Raw genomic sequence first — 25,874 nt, 5'->3', positions numbered from 1 at the left:
AACAGCTGACTGAGTGATGTTTCTGAGTAGTCATGGCTCTGGGTAGTGACCTAGACACAGCCCCATTCTGCGAGATTTTGAGGGCACAGGGCTGTGCTCGCTCCACGCTGCCATGACCTTTGCCAATGGGCATCTTCTTCAGAGATGTCTGGGAGCCCATCTGTGTGCCATGCAGGCATGTCATCACCACGTGGGACCTTGCTTTTGTGTCGGAGCTATCAGGTGGCGTGGAGCCTGGGGAACGACCTGTGAAAGCTCCCATGCTGTGTGTGGGGCCAAGGTGACTATGACCTGGTTTGTGGGAGCGAGTGCCACCTCTGACCACCTGAGCAACCTCGAGAAACATCCTTACCCTCGTATAAGCTCAGGCTGCTATAGGAACAAATGCCACAGGCTCACACAGCAGGTGTCATCCCTTCTCAGCTGTGGAGGCTGCAAGTCCAGGATCAAGTGTGTTTCTTTTGAGCCCTTTCTGCTTGGCTTGCAGATGGCCACCCCTTGCTGACCCTTCACATGGCCGTCCCCCTGTGCAGATCCCCCTGGGGTCTAGCCCTCTGAACTTAACCACCTTGGGGAAGATTATATCAATTCTGAAGTACTGGAAGTTAGAACTTCAACATAGGGACTTTGTGGGGACACAGCTCAGCCCATAATAGCCTTTTGAAGCCTCTGATTCCCCATCTGTGAAGTGGGGACACTGGTAATGAGCGTGACATGAGACCACCAGAGATCCAGCCCGGGAATTATCTGCTACATTCATGGATGGGAGCATTTTCTCTAAAACCCAGCAATGAAGAGCAACCGAGACACCTGGCTCTGTGCTGGTCTCTTCAACTCCCCCTGTCAGCACTCAAGATCATCTCCCCTTTCTCCCAATTCATCTTTATTTCGAAGAAGGTGACATTTACAGGTATACCTTGCTTGACTGTGCTTCACAGGTGTTGCTTTTCCTTTGTTTTTACAAATTGAAGGCAAGACCCTCCACCAGCAAAGAGATCATGACTGCTCTGTCGCCGTCGTCTGGGACTGAACCTGTGATACCGCCAAGGTCTGCCTGTGTTTCCTTTTTTTTTTTTTTTTAAGTCCAGGAGAAAGTATTCAATAAATGGGGGGGGGGGCAATATGGATAATATCTTCATAATTTGAATGGACAAACATTTCATGTATCACAAATATAAAGCTATAAAAAAACAATAAATTAGACTCTGTCAAAAATCAAAGACTTTGTTAAGAAAATGAATATGAAAGCCACAGAGTAAACATTTTGCAACATGTATAACTGACAAAGGACTTGTACGTGGGATTACATGAAGACTCCTATGACTCTATAATAAAAATACAGACTGCCTAATAAGTAACTGGGGAATGGATTTAATAGACTCTTCGCAAAAGAATATGTATGAATTGGTCCATTAAAAACATGAAAAAGGGCTTATAGTGAAGTTAAAAACATTTCTATTTACACGAGCACCCCCAAAAATGAAATAATTAGATCTAAATGTAACAAAATATGTGCAAGACCTAGTGAGGAAAACTATGAAGCTGATGAAAGAGACCAGAGAAGAACTGAATGAATGGAGAGAAAGCCCATGTCCATGGATAGGGAGACTCAATATTGTCACCATGTCACTGCTGCCCAACTTGATCTACAGATTTAACACAATCCCTATCAAAGTTCCAGCAAGTTATTTTGTGGATATCAACAAACAGATTCTAAAGTTTATATGGGGAGGCAAAAAGACCCAGAAGAGCCAGCACACAGAGAACAAAGTCAGAGGACTGACTCTACCCGACTTCAAGACTTACTGTAAAGCTACAGAAATCAAGACACAGTGGTACTAGCGAAAGAGCAGAGAACTAGATCAATAATACCACAGACGAGAGCACCCAGAAGTAGACTCATGTAAATATAGTCAACTGGTCGTCAGCAAAGGAGCAAAACAATGCGGGAGGAAAGACAGTCTTTTCAGTAGATGGTGCTGGCATAATTGGAGATCTGCGTGCAGAGAAATGAATCTAGACATAGACTTTACACCCTTCACAAACATTAACTCAAAATGGGTCAGAGACTTAAATATAAAACTATAAAATACCTAGAAGATAACACAGGAGAAAACCTAGATGACCTTGGGTATGGTGATGGCAGGATCCATCAAAGAAGTAATTGATCTATGGACTTCTTAAAATTAAAAACTTCTATGAAAGACAGTGTCAAAAGAATGATGAGATAAGCCACATACTGGGAGGGAATATTTGTAAAAGACACATTTGATAAAGGACTCTTCTCCAAGATATACAAGAACCCTTAAAAGTCAACCACTAGAAAATAATCCCATTAAAAGATGAGCCAAAGACCTGAACAGACACCTCACCAATGAGGATGGCAAGCAGTCAGATGAAAAATATTCAACATCCAGTGTCATCAGGGAAATGCAACAAGACCCTACTGCACACCTGTCAGAAGGGCCACAATCCGGACCACTGGCCACACCACATGCCAGTGAGGACGAGGAGCCCAGGGGCCCTCACTCACTGTGGGGGTGCAGAATGGTGCAGCTGCTCTGGGAGACTGTCTGGCAGTTTCTTATTAAACTAAACATTCTCTTACCGGAGGATCCAGCAATCACGTTCCTGGTAAATACCCAAGTGAACTGAAAACATGTCTGTACAAAATCCCACACACGGATGTTACCAGCAACTTTATTCATAGCCACCAAAACTTGAAAGGAACCAAGATGTCCTTTGATAGGAGAATGGAAGTCGGTGAGTCCTCAGGATGCCTCACAGGCCCCTCCACGCCCTGCCCCGTAGGGCGGGCTGGCTGTCCTGGTCTCAGGGGCCCGCCTCGGAGAAAGAAGCCTCAGATCCTGCACTTTAGCGCTCTCGTGGACTCAGCTACGCCAGCGAGCCAAGCGAGGGCTTTGTCAGGAGTCTTCTTTCCATTTTGGGCTCAGCAGTTGTGACAGTCCTACCCAGCCAGCTTCCCTCTGGCGGGTAGAGAACAACACAGAATCCGTGCCTGCCTGGAGCCCAGGGTGCCTGCCAGCCCCGCATTTGGCCATATGTCCGGGCTGGCCAGGGCTTCCATGTCAGTAGCCATGGGCTGAAGGCAACTGCTCTAATTATAGAGGACTTCATTTAATTTATTCATATTTCCCCAGTTCATTGTGTCGATTTTCCATCTTTTCCTCAATGTATGTTTTGTGTTTAACCACAGGACAGGTGTGTTGTGCCAGCACTTGTATCCACGGCCCTTCCAGAACGTGCTTCTCCAGGACGAGAGGGTTCTGCTGGCCTGCAGGGTCACAAGCTGCGGGCTGTCATCATGCGGATGCCACAGCGGGGTGACATTGCACCCCCGGAGTCTCAAGGGGCACAGCCCATTTTACGCGTCGTGTAATTCTGTATTTTTAAGCAGCAGTGAGGGGAGTTTTATAGGACGAAGAACCCACTCAGAGTCCGCCAATAGAGCAGTCGGGGCCAGGGCCCAGGGTTCGGCATTGTGGTCACCCTGTTCTCACTGTTGCTTTCTGCGTCTCCTTGGTGGTCACGTGCTTTAGCTGCTGGAGCTCTTGTCTTAGCTGAAATGTCACGTCCTCTTCCCACCATTACCGTGGCTCACGTTCGAATGGACCTCTGCACACGCCGTCCGGAGAGGTTGGTCTTGTTTCACAGACCTGCGCCGTGAACGAGGTTCCGCTAGTGTGTGGTGATGGTTCGGTTAGCAGCTCGCCTGTGGTTTTCTACATGGCAGCAACTCTGTCAAATGCTTTGTGCAGCTTTTATCTTCATTTAGTCCTCATGACACTGGGACCCTCGTTTTCAAGTGGAGGAAACTGAACTTCAGAGGAATGACTTATTCATCCAGCTAGTAAGTGGCACAGGTAGCATTTGAACTCGTGTCCAGATCACCCCCCAACACGAGTGTAACCCACACACTAACCAGGCTAGTGCACCGTGGACCCTGCTGGCTATGCTGTGGCCGCACGGACCATGTGCAGGTGGAACCAACTGCTGGCTCACACCTTGGGACACCAGCTGGTTTGGAACTTGTCCGTAGTTTCCATATTGACTGCTCACAGATTCATGAGGTGACCCCCAACATCACTGCTTCACTGCCACCCCGAGGTGTCTCATATTCCACCGTTGGTCGCATTTGATGTTTCAGCTAATTCTGCCAACACCAAAAGGCAGCAGCCACATTCAGACGGAGTGTGAGAAAGTGGAGTTGTCACTTGTCACAGAGCCTTCTGGAGGAGTTTGAGCATCTGATAATGTATGTCTGCACATTCAGAATAGAACATAGTTACTTTGTCTCTTTGCTGTTGAAGGTGAAAAATCTCCTCACCCCCCCCCCACCTACCCCCAAATACAGCAGTGGGCTTTCAGCTGAATGAAAAGAGCCAGAGTGAAGGTGCTAAATTTGCGTGGGAACATAGTGGCGTTTCAGGGGACCCAGGGACGTGGCAGATGACGTGATGAGGTTCTTGCTGACTGTGTGGACCTGGTCTGCTGCCCCAGTTCGGAGGTCACTGGGGTTCATCTTGAGAATGGGACACATGGCCCCAGCTGCTGCAGCGGATGCTGACACTGCTGTGATGGACCATGTCACTCAAGTCAGTGAATGAAGTTACAGGTCAGGTTGTAACTTGTGGTCCGTCCAGGGTTCCCTACTGAATTCCGGAACACCGTGATGCTATCTAGAAAAGGCCATGTGATGCCCAGCCTCCAAGGTGGCCCCTGCGATCCTGGCCTCCAGTATTCACACTCCTGTGCCTTCCCAGGCTGAGCCAGGGCTGGCCTGAGTGAGCCAGAGAATATGGTGGAAGTGATGTCATGACTCCCAAGGCCATGTTGTGAAGCGCACTGTCCCCCCAGTGCCCTCTCAGATCACTGATTCGGAGGGAAGCCAGTGCCATGTCATGAGGACGCTCACACAGCCCTTGAAGAGCCCATGTGGGAGGAACTGAAGCCCCCGCAGCCAACGGCTGGGACCACATAGGGATGGTTGAGAAAAAAGGCTGATGAAGGACCTTACCAGTTGCTGACTTTTCCAGAATGCGATGGAGAACCCAGGAGGCCTATGAGGTGTCCTGGGATGCAGGCCAGGTCAGCCGTGGCAGATGCTACTCCAGTGTAAGGAGGGGAGAAGGGGAACTGAGGGGAGCAGACCCTGGAAGAGGCTGGGCTGCCACACACGGGCTTCCCTCCTGCCTGCCGTGGCCAATGTGGGTGAGTGAGCTCAGGGTTTTGTGTCTCTGCATCAGACAGCGTTTTCCTGACCCGTGGCTTAAGGCCAGCCTTGCAAGATTTGATGATGTCATCCCCTACTGTGAACCCTGCACTGTCGAGACCCACAGCTCCTGTGACCCGCTGTGTGGCCTCTGCCACCTGGAGCCCCTGCCATGTTCTCACCTAGACCCCTGCGCCATCGTCGTCCCCCTGGCAGCATGCCCTCTGCCTGGAACCCATCACCTACAGGTCTCAGCTCAGTGCACGTCCCTAGGGAAGCGTCCTCTGGCCGTTGTCTCTGCCCGGCTGCCCCGTTGCAACCTGCACTGGCTCTCCTGGTTCTTCCCACATTCTCTGGTGACTGCCTGGCATTCCCGCACTTGCACACCCAGCAGCACCCACCACGGACGGAGGTCGCCACACACTAGCTGCTGATTGAATATTTACCAAATAAATGAGCACTAAACCAATTAAGTAATTGATAACTCGGAACACACCTACACTAGGTCTTCTCTCCCTCACGCTGTGTGAGCCTGAATTTGAGGCATCAGTATGTACATAGGGCAACGTGCTCTTTCTCAGGGGACCTTAGAAATACCCATATTGCATCAAGGCGGCTCTGTGTCCGGGCACCCTGCCGTTGCACCAGTGGTCCTCAGCTGCCACTGAACAGGCCTGAGTGACAGGGATGGGCACAGGCTCTGCCCATGTCCCAGCAGCAGTACCCCTCTGTGACACCTGTGGGACCAGCCTCCAGCCAAGGAGCAAAGCTGAGCTTCCTGACCCGTGAGGCGGTCCTTCCACCAGGGCCGTCGCCGGCCTCTGAGCCCACTGTTTGTGTCTCCAGACTCTACTCTGTCCATTCTGGCCGCCAGAGACTTTCCAGAGAGTCCCAGAGACAGTTGGAAGATGGGGTCTGCGGACCGCAAGGGATCACGTACTTGGTTCTCTCACCTTCCCAAGCAGAAGGAGAACCTCTGGACTCATCTGTTTGTTGTGGGGTGTGGGCTGACCTCAGCTAACAAATCTGATGCCCGGTGTGAAAAGCTAAAGGAACCAGAGCTGAGTTGTGTGACTGCGCAGCCCTCGTCCCTACGAGGAGAGGAAGGGACCTGAACCCGCATGGCCAGGCAGCAGGTGGAAACGGCCCCCAGCCCACCATGTCCCTTCCCACAACGTGCATGTTCCACATTGTGCCCTGGCCAGGCCTTCCTCCCGTCCTTGGCCCCTTGTCGAGGACACACGTGTCACCTGTCCTGCGGGGACCCCTTTCACCCACATCTACACAGCGTCGTCCTCATTGGAATAGGTGAGAAACCAAAGTCAGCTGCACACTTGGAGCCAGATTCCATCGCTCAGAATCCAGTCACAACTTCTTTTGAATTCTTCGCTGCCTGCGGCAAAGGCTCAATGTTGATACTGAGATGAATCCCCAAAGAGCCCCTCATTTCTCTGCAGAGAAATTAAAGCTTGCCAGGTTTCCTTTTGCCTGTCCTTCTGACAGCTCTGTCAGTAATGATATGCCTTCTCCGTGGCACAATCCCTGTCCTACGGTGAAGAATAATTCATTAAGAAATTAAGGGCTTAGCTCCTTTCTGTTGGATTGGTCTTCAAAAGTTAGCTAAAATTATTTAACAGACCTCAGGGCTGTGGCAGACAAGCTCTAGAAGCCGCATGGGTGGGAATCCTTCAGAGCCACCCGCCCCTTTAGATGTGTCAGTATTCCCAGGAGTTAAGTCCGATGGGCCTGACCGGACCTTCTGTAGGCTGGGCCAGAGACCATGGGGCGCTGCCCAGGTGTAGCAGGAAGCTTGTTTTAGGCTCGCAGGAACAGCGAGACTGTCCGCCAAGAAAGCTGGCCCGGCTCCTTCTCGCCTCCTGGGTGCTGGCGAGGGCAACTCCATGATGGAATGCATGGGGTTCCTGAACCGGGCGGCAGGGGCCCGTGCATTGCACACGTGTCTAGGCTCATGAACACGTGTCTGACCACCACTGGTGAATTTACCATGAAGTGGGTCCGAAATCACTCGCAACTGGTCCCTTTTCTGCTGTGTGACTGGAGCCACCGAAGAGAAGGCTGATTTGATGTCTCCTTCCTGTGACTCTGGGCGGGGTGAAGGGACATTGTCTTGCGTGCGTTGGTAACTTCGTGACATTTTAAACCCGATTTTCGTCCTTTCCTGTCTTGATAACAAGGTTATGCCCAGAGGGATCGTGGCCCCTGCGATCTGCAGCCATGTGAACGGACAGTGTCCCCCTCCTCCACAGGGGCCACTAGTTCATGGGTCACAGCTTTCCTGGCCCGAGCGTCCAGGGTATCTGTAAGGGAAAGTGGGTGCTCCAAAGCAGCGCCCACCAAGTGAAGTCTGCAGGGGTGAGGACATCAAAGGGACTTCGAACTAGACCTTCAGACTTGATTTTGACCTGCCTTCTTCCTGCTGTCACCCTCGGTAGTACGACATCCTTCAGTGCCCTCTCCCGCCCTCGGCATTTTCATACAGTGTATTTCTCTCTCTTTCTCATATTGTTCAGAAACCATTAGCACCTGTTCAGAAGTCAGTTATTCAGCTTTGAGCTGAATGACAATTATTTGAATGGTAGTGGGTGTTAATGTATAATTATTCACATTCATACCCGGACATTCACAGTTTAATCATTTCTCTGTAGGCTTCCATAAGTTCGAGCTTAAAGTCTTAGGCATAATTCTTCTGTTAAATAAGTTCCGGGCGCTCTAATTATTGGGAAGGTGAGTAGGAAGGCGCCGGTGCAGCTGCGAGGAGGTTGAGCCTCACCTGAGTGAGACTCACCAGGTGAGTGTGTCATCTCCCGCACGTGGGGGAGGCAGAAGGTTCATTTCCAAGGGCGAACCGTCCGGTCCGTCTGCAGGTGAGCTCTGAGACTGTTCGGTGCGCCCAGACCTGCAGGAACATTTCCGTTTGTAAACACAGAGCCCTGTCAGCCTGGCTTGGGCACGGCCCACCGATTCCCTGGGACCCCTGTGTCCTCCTTAGGATTCCTGAGCACCCCAAAGAGCTTTGGATGACAAGGGTTATATATCTACATATACCAGGCTCGAAATTAAACCTGAGGATTTTTTAAATGTGCTAATTTATTTTAAAATTAACAATAATCTATGTTATCAAGCGTAATACATTTATATGAAAATAACTGTATTTTCCAAGACCAGAAACACATAATGACATGTGCCATGGTCTTACGTTTTTGCCAGCTTCGTGCACGCTTGCCTTCATGGAAGGCAGCTGTGTTCTCGCGGCGGCGGCTGCATTTATTCTGTCGTGGTCGCACGCGTCACATGACTTCGGAAAACTCTTCTGTGTATCTGTGAGAGAACAAGAATTTAAAAGGCAAATGGAAATGGTTTAGACCTCACAAGCCCACTAAACAGGGCTCGGGGACCCCTAATGCTCCCCAGACCACACTTTGAGGACCGCTATTCTAAAAAGTCAGATATTTTTATTGCTCCCAAAAATTACTCATTGCCTGTGTGAGGAGTAATAAAAATCTGTGCTGTGCGTTCCTGATTTTGTTATTATATTTAGTTTGCATACAGTAGAATTTACTCTTCTTGGTCCACAAAAAGGGATGCTTACAGCTGTGCTCCCTGTCCTGTGCACCTGCTTCACGCATCTGTGTTCACCTGTGCCCCCACGCAGGATGGCATCAGCCAGATCAGAATCAAAGCAGAGCCCCACACCGTGTCCCCAAGGTGGCTGGGGTGAGTCCCCAAGGTGACTAACAGCCGTGTGTCCATAAGGGGCCCACACACACAGGTAGCAGTGCCTCACAGGTTCTTTCTTCCTCCCTCACCTGTCTTAGCACCAGTCAAAAAGGGAAGTTTTGAAATGCAGAACGACATGTTTTCTTGTTAGCAGAGCCAAGAAGCCGCCCTCAGTGAGTGGCAGGTGTGTAAGTGCAGAACTAGAAGCCGTGCCCTGAGCTTGACACCGTTCCCGGGCTCCCCGTGCTCATCCATCTCCAGGGGCTCGTCCCCACCCTACCTGGAGCAGTCGCAGGCTGTGGGCGACGCCACCGGTCTGCTGTGCCTGGTGACGGGCACCTGTGGCTTTCCCGAAAGCCAAAGAAACCCAGGAGACGGGCACGAGGGTGTGTTGGGGGCCACTGTCCCTTCCCAGACTGGCATGTGGTTAAGGGTGCCTCGTTGTGGGGTTGGAAGAGCCGAGGGATGGAAACCCAGCCCTTAGACCTGTGTGTCCCTTTGGGTGAGGCGTTGGCACACAGGTGAGCTCATGGAAGCCTCGTGCGTGTATGCTATCATGCTGGTTCCCCTCTACCAGGAGGACACTGAGGGGTGGCGTGACGGTTGTCTGGGAAACAGCTCAGCTGGGAACTTCTGTAGTGAGCGCTCAGGGATGGCAGCAAAGTGTGAGGCGCCGCAAAGGGGCTTCTGCCTGAGCACCCCCAGCCAAGTGCCCCTCAGCAGCCTGCCCGTCACGGAGCCTTGGGGAGGCCGCTCCTGCGAAGCAGCACAGAACTATTTTATGTGACACCTGCCTCACGCATCTGCATCTGGGGCACCGTCAGTGTCAGGAAACAAATGTAAGCGCTTGTTATGCCCATCGGTGATTTTTAAGGAAATTTACCAAAACTTCCAAATGACTCTTCACAATAGCGCCCACGCCCCGCGTGCCCAGCTTCCTCAGACCTTTGAGGACTCCTCTGTGGGAGAGGCCGTCCCGTGCAGCTCTCCAGGCACGTGCCGACTACTTACTGCCTGCCGAGAACCGTTACGTGTTCTGGGACTCGCTCAGTGTTGGCAGCATTTCTTACCCTGGAATGGATTTGGCTTCTGGAAAGGGATCCAAAATACGTATAGAGCCCAGTGAAGATGACCCTCCAGAACGCCAAACACTCCTGTCGGTTCCGCTTCTGACATTAGGAGTGATTGCCTACAGCTGACTTGTAAAGAGTGAATCTCTCTTTCCATATTCTCTACTGTCCACATTACAGAGTGGCTATGAGGTAGAAGTGGAACGCTGAGGAAGAGCGGGCATCCTTGCTTTGTTCTCAGTCTTGAGGGGAAAGCATTCAGCGTTTCGTAATCAGGTATGATGTTAGCTGTAGGCTTTTCATCAACACCTTTATCGGGTTGAGGAAGTTACCAGAAGGTGACTTCCTAGATGACAGAGAGCTTTTATCATGAATGGATGTTGGATTTTGTTCAATTTTTTCTGCCTAATCAGTTAATATGCGTACAATTATGTATTTTCCTTCATTAGGCTGTTCACACAGTAAGTCATATTAGTTCATTATTAATAGACTTTACTTTTTAGAACAGTTTTAGATTTACAGGAAAAATTGAGAGGTGGCACAGAGAGTTCCCTGATACCCCACACCCATTTTGTTCCATAATTGACGTCTTCCATTAGTGAGATGCATTTGTAACAATCAATGAAGCAGTATTGATGCCTCATTATTAACTAAAGTCCATACTTTAATCAGAGTTCCTTACGTTTGGCCTAATGTTCTTTTGCTATTCCAGGAGTCTGTCTAGGATGTCATATTACATTTGATCATTGTATCTTCCTTACGTTCCTCTTAGCTGTGTCATTTTCTCAGGTTTCCCTTGTTTTAGGTGACAGTTCTCACAAATACTGATCAGAAATTTTGTAGAATGTCACCTTATTGGAATTTATCTGATGCTTTTCTCGTGGTCAGACTGAGGATATGGGTTATGGGAAGAAGACCACAGAGGTAGTGTGTCATTTTTATGAAATCATATCAAAGGTTTGTACTAGAATGGTCTGTCACAGTTGCTGTCAACCTTAATCGGTACCTATGTTGAGCTAAACATCAATTCACACTAATGTCGACCACTCTAATCCATTACTACGTGGATTATCCTAGCGTCCAACCCTGGCTTATCTGAAAACGCGCACTCCAGCAATGAGAAACTGGCTCCCACCTTGTGCCATCCACTTACTGAATTGTTCAGGTTTAGAATACTGTAGCACAGACCAGAATTTTGGACCTGTACCCCCATGGGAAGCAGTGTTATCAACTAGAGTCCAGTGCTTATGTACAGTCAGTTCCTTTTGCCTTTAGTCTTACAGACTCCACTCGTGTCCAGGGTGACCGAGGTCACCACTTCTCCCACCACTTCCATGGGGTTGTGCATAAATCTGTAATACAGATGGAGTTCCATCACCATCTGCATTCCTTCCTGGGATCCTCCAAACGGTTCTTTTGTTCTTGTTAATTTGCGTACAAGGTTTTCTCTGTCTCTATTGGTATTCCTTTTCCAAAACATCCTATAGTTGGGATTAGACAAGACATAGCCTTCTCAGACTTGTTTCTCTCACTTAGCGATGTACTTAAGGTACCTCCATATCTTGTGGTGGCTCGATAGTTCACTCTTTACATGGGTGAATAACATTGCCTTGTATCCTTAGTTTGTCCATTTACCTATTGAAGGACGTCTTGGTTGTTTCCAGTTTTTGGCAACAGGTGAATAAAGCTGCTGTCAACATTCATGAGCAGGATTTTGTGTGAACATAAGTTTTCCAATCAGTTGAATAAATACCTAGGAGTGCAATTGCTGGTTCATACGGGAAGCCTCTGTTTCACTTGGTAAGAAACTGCCAAACTTCCTCCCAAAGTGGCTGCGCCATTTTGCATTTCATCAGCAATGAGTGAGAGTTCCTGTTGCTCCACATCTTCACCAGCAGTTAGTATGGTCAGGTTTTGTTTGTTTGGTTGGGGTTTTTTTTAGCCATTCTAATACTGTGTAATCATACCCCCATTGTTTTTATTTGTAATTCTCTAGTGACAAATGACGTTAAACATCTTTGCATGTGTTTATTTATCATTTGCATAGCTTCTTTGGTGAAGTGTCACTTCATATCTTCAGCCCATTTTATAATTGGGTTGTTTATTTTTTTATTGTTGAGTTTTAAGTGTTCTTTGTATATTTTGGATATAAGTCCTTTATCAGATATGCATTTTGCAAATATTTTCCGTCAGCCCCTGGCTTTCTTTTTAGTGTCTTAAAAGCATCTCTCACAGGGCAGAAATTTTTAATGTATAAAGTTCCAACTTAACCTTTTTTTTTTTCATGGATCATGTTGTATCTAAAAACTCTTCCCTATACCCAAGATCACCTAGATTTTTCTCCTGTGTTAACTTCTTAAAGTTTTATAGTTTTGCTTTTTAGATTTAGAGCTATGATCCATTTTGAGTTAGTTTTTGTAAAAGATGCATGGTCTGTGCCTAGATTTTTTTTTTTTTTTGGGGGGTGGGGTATTTGGCTGCCCAGCACCATTTGTTGGAAAGACTGTCCTTTTTTCCGTTGAATTGCCTTTACTCCTGTATTTATGTGAGTGGGTCTGTTTTGTTCTACTCTGTTGATCTACGTATCTATTCTTTTACCAATACACCTTGTCTTAATTACTGTAGCTTTATATACACACTGACTTTTCACATACTGACCAGCCTTGCATTCCTGGGAGAAACTCCACTTAACTTTGGTGTCATTTTTGTTTGTTTTTTATATTTTGCAAGATTCGATTTGCCAGTACTTTAAGAATTTTTGCATCTATATCCATGGGAGATACTAATTTGTTGTTAACATTTTTTTATATTAACTTTTCTGTAATTTGATATTAACTTTTCTGGTTTCTGATTTTTTCTGGTTTTGCTATTGGAGTAATTCTAGCCTCACAAATGCCTTGGGAAGTGTTCTCTCTTCTGCTTCATAGAGCAGATGTCACTGAATTGATGTATTTCTTCTTTAAATGTTTGGTAGAATTTACTGGTGAAATTATCTGACAATAGTAATTTCAGATTTTAAACTATGAATTCATGTCTTTTGATAATTATAGAACTATTTCAGTTACCTATTTCATCTTGGATGAGTTGTGGTAGTTTGTAGCTTTTAATGAATTGGTCTATTTCATCTATATTGTTGAATGTTGTGCATAGTTATTTGTAGGAATTCTTTATTATCCATTTAATGTCTGTGAGATCAGTAGTGATATCCCCTCTTTCATTCCTGATGTTGATAATTTGTTTCTTTCCTATATTCTTTATCAGTCTTGCAAGAGATTTATAAATTCTATTGATCTTTGCAAAGAACCCAGTTTTGGTTTCATATATTGTATTCTATTGTTTTTCTGTTCTCAATGTCATTGGTTTCTGTCACTACCTTTATTATTTACTTCCTTCTTCTTGATTTGGTTTTTATTTGCTTTTCTTTTTCTGGTTTCTCAAGTTGGAAGCTCAGATTATTAATTTGAGACCCTTCTTCTTTTCTAAAATATGCATTTAATACTATGCATTTCCCTCTAAGTACAGTAGTATCTTGGTTTTTGGACGTCTCTGTTGACGAACATTTTGGTTTGCGAACGCCATAAACCTGGAAGTAAATGCTTTGGTTTTCGAACATGTATTGGAAGTCAAACATGTCACGTGGCTTCTGCTGAGGGCAAGATCCTGAGGCCTCGCTGTCAGCTGTTTTCAAACATTTCAGAACTTGACCGGTTTTCCAGAACGGGTTACGTTCGAAAACCGAGGTACCACTGTATATCTTTTTCCATTCTTTTACCTTTAACCCACCTATATCTGTTATTTGAAGTGAATTTTTTTGACAGTGCATACTTGAGTTATTTTTTAATCCATTCTGATATACTCTATCTTTTCATTAATTAAGACCATTTACATTTAATGTAATTATTAATAGGATTGGATTTAGATATAAACATAACATTTCATTTTATTATTAGTAGTAGTAATGTTTTATTTTATTATTATTACATAATATTTTATTATTTGTTTTCTGTTTTTTCCCTCTGTCATTTTTCTTTCCCCTTTTCTTCCTTCCTTTCAGCTATTTTAACATTTTTTTAGTATTTTATTTTAGTTTATGTTTTAGTTTTTGACCATAATTATCTCTTTTTATAGTTTTATTAGTGTTTGCTCTAGAGGTTACAATACTTAACTTTGACAGTCTAATTGGAATCAATATTTTACCACCTTAAAGTGGAATGTAGAAATCTTACCACCATATAGATCTTTTAATTCTACTTCTCAATGTCATAGTGACATATGTTTTACATCCACGTACATTGAAAAGCTTATCTGACAATGCCATGATTATGCTTGCAACCATCAAACATATGTTAAAGAATACAACAGAATAGTCTGTGATATTTAGTCAGATAGTTAGCATTCCTTTTTTTTTTTTTTAAGTAAGAGAGAAAATAAACATATGGAATTACATCAAACTAAAAATTTTTTTCACAGCAAAGGAAACCATCAATAAAACAAAAAGGCATCCTACTGATTGGGGGAAGATATTTGTCAATGATACATCTGGTGAGGGGTTAATATCCAAAATTTATAAAAATCTCATTCAACTCAACACCAAAAAGACAAACAACCCAATTTAAAAATGGGCAGAGGACATGAAGAGACATTTTTTCTAAAGAGGACATACAGATGGCCAACAGACACGTAAAAAACTGCTCAACCTCACTAATCATTAGAGAAATGCAAATAAAAACCACAATGAGATACCACCTCACTCCAGTCAGAATGGCTATCATCAATAAATCAACAAACAACAAGTGCTGGAGAGGCTGTAGAGAAAAGGGATCCCTCGTGCCCTGCTGGTGAGATTGCAGATTGGTGCAGCCACTATGGAAATCAGTATGGAGGTCCCTCAAAAAACTGGAAATGGAGCTACCTTATGACCCAGTAATTCCACTCTTAGGGTATCTATCCAGAGAAATCCAAAATGCTAATTCAAAAAAATTTGTGCACCCCTATGTTTATTGCAGCGCTATTCACAATAGCCAAGATGACTGGATTAAGAAGCTGCGGTACATTTATACAGTGGGGTATTACTCAGCCACAAAGAAGAATGAAATCTTATTATTTGCAATGATATGGATGGACCTAGAGAAACTTATGCTAAGTGAAATAAGTCAGATGGAGAAAGACAAATACCATATGATCTCACTTATATGTGGAATCTGAAGAATAGAATAAATGAACAAACTAATCAGAAAAAAATGTTACCATTTCTTTTGTTCTACCTTTAATTTTTTTTTTTTTTTCTGCCTTTAATTTTGACGTTCTAATCTTCCCTCTGGTAGCATTTATCTTCTCGCCGAAGAATTTCCTTTAGCAATTCTTTTAGGTCAGATCTGCTGGGAATGCATTATTTTGGTGTGTTTTGTTTGTTGTTTTTGTTTTTTCCTTAATCTGAAAATGTCATTATTTTAACTTAATTCTGAAGAATTTTTTTTTTTTTTTAACTGGACATGGAATTCTATGTTGATAGTTCTTTTCATTTCGCACTTTGAAATTGCTGTTTCACTTCCTTCTGGCTTCAGTGGTTTCTAATGAGAATTCTACAGTCATTCAGATCATTCACTGTTCCCCTATAAATAATGCAGCATGTTTAAAGTTTTGGGGGTTTTTTTTTCTGTCTTTACACTTAAGCAGTTTGATCATGATATGTCTAGGAGTGGATTTCTTTGAGTGTGTCCAGTTTGCAGTTTGCTAGGCTTCTTAAATCTGTAGTTGTATGTCTTTTGCCAAATTTGGGAAATTGTTAGCTTTTTTTTTCTACACCACACTGTTTTTCTTCTCCTTCTGAAACTCCCAATAATACAAGTGTTAGACATCTTTGCTTTGTCCCAAAGGTCCCCAAGGCTCTTTTTGGTTCTTCGTTTTTGACATTGTCTCCTCTGTTTTTCAGATTGTGTAATTCCTACCGGCTTGTCTTCAGCTCCATTGACTCTTGCTTCTGGCATCTCCATTCTGCTATTAAGCCCACGCAGTGCAGTTTTTAAATTGTGGTTATTGTATTTTTCAGTACTAAGTTCCATTTGATTTGTCTTTGTAATCCTGTGTCTTTTCGTTTGTTTCAAGGGTGTTTTCCCTTCTTGCAGTATTTTTATTACAGATCCTTTAAAGTTGTCAGATGATGTTATCAAGTCATCATGCTGTGTGACTTTAAGTATCTTACAATTTTATTTGTCGATTATACCTCAGAAAGCTGGTGGACGCTGTCAGGTGACGCTAACTTCAGGGTTGTCTCTGCCTTTGCATTTGTTGCTTCCTTTCCCAGGTGGGTTGAGGTTTTCCTGTCTGCCTGGGCCCCTGGCCAGTCCCCCGTGTCCTGCGCCTGGTATGTGGTATCTTCATAGACCTTTCTTATCAGAGCCTCGCTCAGCTGTGAGTGAGGGCTGCCCTGATGTCCACACGTGGCATGGAAAGAACTAGTATAAAATCCTGGTGTCTATGACATAGGAAAACATCTTCCAGACCAGCGTTGGGAAACAGTGCCATCACCGCCTGGCTGGTGGCATACAATCCAGGGAGAGAGAGAATTTAGAAAACCGTGTTTGCAGGGTTAGGTGGTCACAGTGGTGTGTTTTCAGTAGCCACCCGGACCGATGAAATGGCCGTGTCCTAAGGAAAGGGAGTCTGGGAAGCAGGTCAGCCTCCAGCAGAGCCCACCCCCACCCCACTGCGTGAACATGGCGAGCAGTAGCCAGACCCCAGCACAGGCCAGAGGAAGGATGAGCAGGACAACACAGGCTGAAGGAGAGGAACTTCCAGAATGTGGTCTGTGGAGGCTGCTCCACAACCCTGGGTTCATGGCTCCAAGGGGGACGGGAGAGGGGGCATCACCGGAGAGAAAAGAGGAATGTTTTAATAGTGCCCCTTTGGGCCACCTAAATGATGGTCCAGCCACTGACAACTTATATGGTCACCTCAACCTCAAGAAAATATTGCAGTATGTTAGTTTTTATGAGCAGGTTTTACTACATTTTAGAATGATATTTAACAACCGAAAGCGTCAGCCCCCTCCTCGAATACGGGTACGGTTTCAGCATCAGGTTTTGCACGGGTTGGGGTTACAGCACTGTCTCTGAGAGCTGCTTAAACTAATTAATGTATTTGCTCCCTACAGGGTGAAATTGAGTTTTCAAATACATTTATAAAACGATGTGCTTGATTGCTAAATATTGCCTTCCTTGAGCTATTTCACCTAATATATTGCCTGGTGTGTGTGTACCAGGTGAGAAATGGTTTCCCATGAAAAATTGACAATGAAGCTGAAACTGTTTGATAAACTCTGCGCTCATAGATGGATGTATAATTGTTTTATTATACGATACTTTTACACTCGGAGAGAAAGGTGCTGTGTAATCTGACAGTAATTCGTCAGAGCGGCACTCGAGGCTGGTGCTCAGACGACCGCGCTGGAGAGGTGCCCCGCTTCTGGGAACTGTGCTGTGCTCTGCTAGGGTTTGCACACACACACCTCTCCTTGTGTTCCGACAGGTTCAGTAGAGTCCCAGGCTGTCCTCCTGGAAAAGGTAGGCAGCGTCCTCTTCCTGAATCAGAGCTCGGAAAACAGCAAGCGACAACTTTGTGCTCTCCGGGGGAGGTGGGAGATTGGCCTCTGCTTCTTACAGTGTGGACATGCTGCTTTATTGTTTCTCTTCCAAGACAGCTGTCCCTGAAATCGCTTTCCTGCAAGTTATCACCAGGCTGCCTCGCTTTTCTTCATTCCCCTCCCCTTCCTTTTCCTTTTTTAAGTGAGGCATAACAACAACAGCAACAATAAGAATGATTAACAGTTTGGTTTGGAAACCCGTTCTGAAGAAATCACAGCAAACAGAGTCTGTTTGCCTAAGGAAACCTGCGCAGCAATCAGCCAGCGGCACAACTGCCTGCACTAATGAACCCAAAGCTGTTAATATGGTTCCTTCAGTTAAATTGATTCATGAATTTTGAAGAGAACATTATCTAATGAATTTTCTTTGAATAGAAAGCAATTAAAAGGACAAATCAGTCTGATTAACCCCAAAGTCACCCTCCTGCCACAAACGGTGTACAGTTTGAAATTATATCATAAAAAACTAGAGCACATTTGCTGTCTTTTGGCCTCTCCTAATCCATGTAAATTAATGAACAACAAAGTTAATTTCTTTGATGACCCTTTTCTCGTATCACCTGGATTATGCTGATGTTTAATTTGCTTAATGTTATAATAAAGACTAAACAGATTTTTTTTCCCAGCGAAGTGATTATCCTTCCCTTCAGTTAAGAAGTGATTTTTATTATTTAACACGCATGTGAGGGTGTGTTTCCTTTAAGAACCAAATCGCACTTTGCCAGGTTGGCACCGACTGTAATTGGTGCAATTATGGGCACACTCCTTTGTTGTTGCCATCAGGACCTCCTTCCGCTGGAGGGCTCATGCCCGTGGCGGGGCACGCAGCTCTGGCCCCCTTTGGAAAGACAATAGGTGTCGATTCCAACGGGCCAGCTTCCTGTGCAGCAGGCACCCTCTTTCCTCCACAAACGCTGCACCAGAACGGCTCCAACACCCGGAGGCAGACGGAGAGAGTGGTCTTTCGTGCACTTACCTGTTCATTCGTGCAGCACCATGTAGAGCAAACACAACTGGATGCAGTTGGTCCATTAAAGCGGGAATAAAGTTATGTGATATTTGCAGCCGCGCTCCTTACAGAGGCCTGCAGCCAAGGTCCCCGCCAAACCCTGGTACCTTGGTGTCTGTCTGGCAATCTGAGCCTGCTCGCTGCAGGATGTGGACAGCTAGCAGAACCTCATAGCCCAGCCCGTGACTTCTTTTTTCCTTCTCGGTCCCAGCTGACGTTGGAAATGAACCAGCAGTACAAAAGGTTTCGAAGTCGGTGGGCAGGTGGGGCCTTCTGTGCTTATTAATTGAACCGCGTGCTAATTTATACATGCGGGCGAACTGGGAGAGCGTCACGCAGGAACGAGGGAAGATGGGACGAAGTTGTCAATCTGTGATGCGTTGCTGGGATGCCTGCAAAGGAGCCAGCACGCTCCATGCCCTGCCTCACGCGTGTACCTCCGTGCCAGGTGATATGGTGACAGGAGCGTGCGTAGAAGCTGTGTTTTAATTGAGTCTAACACCTTGATTTGTGTTGATGCATTTTCTGTTTGGGGACTGACAGCTATTTATATCCGAGCTGTTGGAGCCGTTTGTCCGAATAACGTCATTCCGGCTTCTTCCTTCCAGACTCATTCACCAGGCAGGTGTTGTGGAAGCTGCTGAAGGTTGTGAAATTCGGAGACGTGGTTTCTTACCAGCAGTTAGCGGCGCTGGCGGGCAGCCCCAACGCAGCGCGGGCGGTCGGCGGAGCCATGAGAAGCAATCCTGTAAGTTTGTGTCCATGTGGAGATGGGTCCGCCGGGTGGGCACGTGGGCCCCGGCACTGCTCGCAGGGGGCCAAGTGTCATTTAACCTAAGCGTGTTTCCGAGGCAGCCCGTGCTATGCTGGGTGGGTGGGGAGAGAGGAAGCGTTTGTGAGGGGCTCCCCCACCCGATTTTGGTGATGGTGCCGAGGAAGCTTCCCACACACCACCGGAAGCCCCCTTCCTCGGGGTGTCAGAACCACAGGATCCCCTTGTCGGGGAGCACAGAGCGGGAGGAAGCCTGGAGAAGTGGCAAGCGGACAGTCACCCATTCACTCGTCAGCTGGGGTACTGGTTGCCTAGTGTGTGCCAGACGTTCTTCTAGGTGCCAGGTTACAGCCGGAAACACAAGCAAAAGACTCACCTTGTGGAGCTTCCGTTCTGGAAGGATGCGCATGCAGCGTCCACAGCCAGCCCCATCTCCCAGAGGCCATGCTCTGTGACGAGGTCCAGTCCTCCTGGGCCTGACCCTTAGAGAGGGTTCAAGTCTGAGCTGAGAGCACCCAGCTGGTAGAGCTAAGGACCCTAATTCGCCGCATACAGGCATGTCTACCCCGGGCAGGGCTGCCTCCAAGCTCTTCCACATCCTGTCCCTCCTGTGCTGGGTAGGCAGGGTCTGCTGAGAGCAAGGTTCACAGAGCAGGTGGAGCTGGGCTGCCCAGAGTGGGGGCCGCAGTGTGGGGTGGCTGCACCTCTCAGACCCAGAAGTGCAGAGGGCGCCTTTGCTCCCTGTCACATTGTCATATCACACACAGGCCGCAGGCCATGCAGTTGTGGAAAGCAAGTCAGTATGACTTACGGGAGAGGCTGTGCAGTGGGCCTGGCCAGGGTCACACATGCCTGTGAACCCTGCGTGTGGGTAGGACGGGTGCCCCATCCGCACAGCAGCTCGGCCGCCAGGAGACCCTGCTCAGACGTGTGAGGCCCCTGGCCTGTGTCTGTCCTCATCAGCCTGTCCAGGCCCCGGCCGGTTTCTCCCTTCAGCCGTAGGAAACTCTCCAGGAGGAGAGAAGAATGCCATCTGATCAGGAAGAGCAAAGAGCATCGTTGAATCATGGGATAGGAAATTACTAAACCAGACCCACTTTTTAAAAATTGCTGTGGCTTTGCTGTATATCTTCAAAACTGTTTCATCCCTGCTCGCAGGGGACAGGCAGGCGTTTGCACAGCACACTCAGTGCTCCTGCCACTGGCTCACGGCAGCCTGAGGGCAGAGACCGGTGTTGCAAGAAGATGGCAGTTACTTGGGCTTTCGCACAGAGTTACATTGTTATTCTTTAAGAAGCAGCTCCTGTTTATAGTGAGTGGATCGCAACATCTTAATAAGCCCTCTCACCTGGAAATCCTCCTGCTGTAGGAAAGTACCCAGATTGTCAGGTACAGCACATGATACGTGTGAGGCATCACACCCACCACCGGTGCCTCTCCGTGTCCTGAGTTCTCAGTGACTAGGGCCGGTCAGCCCCATTAGCATGTCATTTAGCACCTGTCGTGTTTCACTGCAGGGTGCCCGGGGACATTAGAATGCATTCTCACCAGGCACTGAGGGTCACGTTTTTACAGAGTGTATGGAATGATTCTGAATCAAGTTTCTGAATATGATTTTTTACATTTGCCAGTAAAGCCTACGTGTATCTTCCTTTTGAAAGGCCACCATCTTCTCCCATGTTGTGACTCAGTCTGACTTTGCTCCAGATAAAAAGGCCACTCGGACACTCTGGAGTCATAGATCCATGGAGAGCCCGGCGAGAAGCACATCGAAAGCTAACGGGCCTTCTGCATCCCTGCAGTCACTGTGTTCTGTAGATATTCTCCGTTGGTCCCAGACCTCCATCCCTGTTCCAGGCCACGTCTACTGTCCATGTCCCATGGGTAGAGTTGCCCATTCTCCTCTCACTCCCCGACGTCCAGTGTGACGCCCCCCAAGCTCACATGAAGGCAGCTGCCCACACCGCCTGCTCCCTCACTGTGTCCGACTCCTGCCTCTGGCTGGAGAAACGAGCTCTCTAACGGACATATACAAATAAACAGCCCCTCACCTGCCACTGCAGTGACGGCACTTCCTCTCTCTGGTGGAGACGCCGTGGCCGACCAGCAATCGCGCTGGTGGCAATATTCAGGAACATTTATTGTCCTGCAACCAGCATGACTGGCTCCTCAGCTATTAATCTCTATGAGTGTCTCTGTTCGAGTATGGCCTCAGTCACTGAAATTTATAAAATAGGCTCTCACAGGGCTTAAAACTCTAATGCCCGTGAAGTCCTCATAGTGACCTTCCCGTCGCGGGCCAAAGCCAAGCCCGGCGGTGATGACAGACTTGGCAGGAAAACGCAGCAGGTGCCCCCTCTTCTGGGCAGCCGCCTCCCTCTGTGCCAAGACAGCCTTTCCACAGGCCTGTCTCCACATTTAGGTGCTGCGTGCACCTCATGCAGGGACCCTCCACCTAATGAGGGTGTTGCAGAGGTGCCAGCCGCTGCAGGACCTGAGAGACGCCTCCCGTTCTGGTGCAGCCACGTCAGAAAGCTTCAGATGCGTAGGTGACAGCAGGGAGCGTGGCCGTCCCCAAAGCGTTCCCATAAAGTTCATGAAAACCTCCTTAGGACAGGCTGGGGCATTCAGGAGGTGGCCCAGACCTGAGGGAGAAGGGGCCAGGTCAGGGGCTGGGCCATGATCGACATCCTGCGTGGGTGTCTCCCCTCCTTGGTGCACAAGCTCCCGCACGGGCTCCCGCCCGGAGACACATCATCAGGCTTTGCTCCTTGAAAACACCTCTGTTCAGGTTGAATAGAGCAGTTGTGCGTTTCAGCGATGGGGTGAAAATGCACTTGGAATGTTGCGGACACCATCGAGCTCACTGGGCATTCATTCCTTCAGGGGCCCACCATAAATGCTGGTTCTTGTCTCGGCATTGGCTGCTGGCATCGTTTCTCCTCCCCTGCCAGAGGGAGGGATGGTTGTCACTGTGTGGGAGTTTTGTCCCATCCAGACACCTGGTTTTTCCAGAGCTTTCCATGTGGGACTCACTAGCCCAGGGCAGACAGTTTGGCAGCCTTCTGGAAGGCTCTGTCCCAAACCCCGCATGGAGGAAGAGTTTCCCATAGAGCAGACTGAAGACTGCTCCCGCCTCCCCCACAAAGCACCTGTCCGCTCATCCTCAGACGGAATTTGCTAAATGCGGTTCAGAGGCAATCAATAGGGCACACAGAGTGCTTCCCACCTTTTTCTAAACAAAACGCATTCCGGAGGAGTTAGTTTATTCACAGATTGCCACGAGCGCTAATGACCCCCGAGCCTTCTTCTGCCACTCACCCAGATGGCTGTTGATAAAGATTTAGCATCATGTTCTAAGTGGCAGGGCTGTCAGTGGGGCTGAACCATTTGACCAGAAGAAAAAAACGCACAGGGAGTTATTGATTACAGCTTCTCGGTGTCACTTGTTCACCAGGATTTAGGTATTGATGAGGCGCGAGTGAAACAAGCGCGTTCCCCTGTGGGCTGCTACCGCAAGAACAAAGGTGAAGCTGGAGAAAATATTCAACCAGCACCAGAATCAGAGGGATTCCACTATTGATTGAAAGGCCCCTTCGTGTTATTTTTGTTGGAGACAAATCTATGGGTTTGGAAGTTTTATAGCATTTGAGAAAGGGTTTGTGTAAGTGATGGATTCGCGTATTGGATGAATTAGATTTCACAGCATGAAGATTTCAATGCAGCTGTGATATTATGAGCTGCTTGGTTATTGATAAAAATTACATCTTATGCAGCACAGGCGTTAAAGGAGCGGGCATGGAGGGCACGGCTCCTTGGAAATGTCCTTAGGGCCCCAATAAATTTTAGCAGGTTTCATTATTTTAATAGTGTGAAACCTGCCACCAACATGAGCGGAAGCAGAAGCAGTGTTGTCCGTTTGTAACTGGGGGAAACAGTGCATGCTTGGTAAGTCACTGCGTGCATACGATGAGGCTGGCCGTAGCTGGAGTTATACCTGCTGTCCCATCCAGCAGTCCTGCTATCCACATGTATGTAGAGAGGGGGTTTCCTATCACAGACTTTTGTCATTTCATAGGGAGGAAAGAAAATCAAAGGTCACCTGTGAAATCTGCTGTGAGGTAGGAAAATTGTGCCTAAATGTTTTCAAAACTAAATTGAATTGAATACCTACCTCTGTATCAGTCAAAAGTTGAATTGTAGATTATCTGACAATCATGTCCTCACAGCAGTTATTACTGTGACTATGGTATCTGATAAAACAAAGCAAACAAAAACCCTGCATCCGAGTAAATACGCTATTCTTAACATTTTGTGTTACTCCTTCCAAGAAGAAGGGGTTGATGCCATTTGCAGGACTTGGCAGTGTTACTGCTTTTCACTCTGTTAAACTACACTGAACAGGAAATCAGCTCTCACCCTCACCGCGCTGGTCAGCTGAGAAGGCCCTGAGATTGCACGTGTTCCCATGGCAACCCAAACTTTGAGAGGGAATCTGGACTGGTGTGTGATGTGGGGGGAATCAGATTCCTGGGTCCCAAGCCAAGTTGTCCTCCCGGCCCCCAGGTCCCCCTCAGCAGTCCCCTCCACTGACATCTGCACCCTTCTTCCCAACCTGGGCCCCCGTCCCTAGAGCTGGCCCCAGTTCCTGTAGTTGTGCTCACTGGCAGTGACGCTCATCGTGGAGCAGCCAGTGGTGTTTTGCACAGTGGTGAGGCCTGTCACCCAGCCTGTCAAGAAAGCAACCAAGGAATGAGGCCGTTTTCCTGGCGCTTGAGCAGACTCTTTCCTCAGGAGCAGTTTGAACTCTGCAGAGACCCCACCCCTCCCGGGGGCCCACCAGGAGCCACTCTGCTGAGGCTCCCTGAACTGCTTGCTGGGACATCTAAGCAGGCGCCGATTCCCAGAGCCCTTGCAGGGGGACACATGGTGCCCATTGTGTTTGGCAGCCCCCTGCTGTGAGGCGACCCCTGGCACACTGGGCATGCTCAAATTTGTGTCAATAGGCTGCTCAGGGAGAGGAGTCAGCCACGCGAGGTGGCTCCATCCACTGTGGGACCATAAATTACACCCCTTTCTTTTCCTCCCATGTTCTGAACCAACTGAGAAATGGATAGAGGACTTCAAGACATTAGTGTTTTTAGGATAGAAAAGCTTCAGTAGACAGGTGGCATGGCTGTGTGGGCTTTCCAGGAATCCCTGCTGGAATTAGACCCCTGTCCTGTCACCAACCTCAGCAGGGGCAGGCACTCGCCAGGTCTCAGAAGCCATTGGGGGGGTGGGGGAGAGACGGCGCCATGAACAGACTGAGGGGTGGGCCAGCACCTGTGAGGGGTCAGTGGAAGAGCTGGCTGGCCTGTCCCAGCCCAGGTAGGGGGTGGCGATGGCGAGTGCAGCTCCTCAGGTGGGAAGGGATGGGAGCTGGAACTTCCCAAATTTTCTGAGTGTCCAGAGACCAAGGAGGGGACGTAGGTATCCCAAGGCACGGGCGGTGTAACGAGGGCTCAGCAAACCTTTCCTATAAAAGGCCAGAGAGTAAATGTTTTAGGCTTTGCAAAAGCAGCCACACAACATGTACCAAGTGGCTGTGGCTGTGTGCCAGGAAATCTATTTACAGAAGTGGGTGTGGACTGCGTCCGCCTGCAGCCCGTGTGCTGACCCCTGGGTTCAAGTGGCCTGCGTGAGTGCAGCCCTCCGGAAGTCACCTGTTCCTTCTCGGGGAGGTTTGAGAACTTTACATGCCACCCCAGAACTTGGAAGTGTAACTTGAAATTCTGTAAGTGCACATTATAAATCATGTACCAAATGAAATTCAGTTTTCTCCTCCCAAATCTTGGTGCGAAGGGATTTGCTGGAAGATGCTGCAGTCACCTCGGGGCATCATGTCCCTCCCCAGCCTGCAGAGACCTTCCGAGACCCTGGGGAGTTGCTGAGACAGAGCCACCTTGGGGCCCCCCTCTAGCCCCCTCGCCAACGGCCTGCCAGTGGGAGTCCCTGCGAGGCGGCCCCGGGTCAGTGAGCTCGGGGGGCCTAGTTCTCGACTCCCAAAGAGCTCACTACCCCAGAGCCCCGGTTGATGGTAGCCTCCCTGTTTTCCAGGTCCCCATTCTCATCCCGTGCCATCGAGTGGTCCGCAGCAGTGGAGCCATGGGCAACTACTCGGGAGGAGTGGCTGTGAAGGAATGGCTTCTGGCCCACGAAGGCAGCCTGGTGGGGAAGCTGGCCAGGGAGGGGGCTCCCGTCTAGCCAGAACCCCAGCCAGCCGGCCGGAATTGAGCATTTGTGATAGGAGTGAATATATGTGTGACACTTAAATGGAGCAGCATGTCGGAAGTGGCTGTGTGGGGGTGTTGGTATATTAAAAGATCCGGACGTGTCCTGGGGGATGTGTGTGTGTGCCCTTACTTGTT

General features: G+C 47.9%; 1 protein-coding gene across 5 annotated transcripts in view; it reads left to right on the top strand.

Annotated features, from left to right (window-relative positions):
- MGMT (O-6-methylguanine-DNA methyltransferase) overlaps window positions 1-25,874 on the top strand; it is a 267,078-nt gene that overhangs the window by 214,990 nt on the left and 26,214 nt on the right. For 4 of the 5 annotated variants that reach the window (XM_074338804.1, XM_074338805.1, XM_074338803.1 and 1 more), the window contains one exon: window positions 19,301-19,440. In XM_074338804.1, the coding sequence (XP_074194905.1) occupies window positions 19,301-19,440 (140 nt within the window). Of the gene's footprint in view, window positions 1-19,300; window positions 19,441-25,563; window positions 25,849-25,874 lie in introns of those variants that run through there. The other variant, XM_019728250.2, reaches the window with a different exon arrangement.

Source organism: Rhinolophus sinicus, linkage group LG07 (assembly GCF_036562045.2).
Source record: "Rhinolophus sinicus isolate RSC01 linkage group LG07, ASM3656204v1, whole genome shotgun sequence".
Taxonomy (NCBI): Eukaryota; Metazoa; Chordata; class Mammalia; order Chiroptera; family Rhinolophidae; genus Rhinolophus; species Rhinolophus sinicus.
This window is presented reverse-complemented; position numbering and strand designations above follow the sequence as displayed.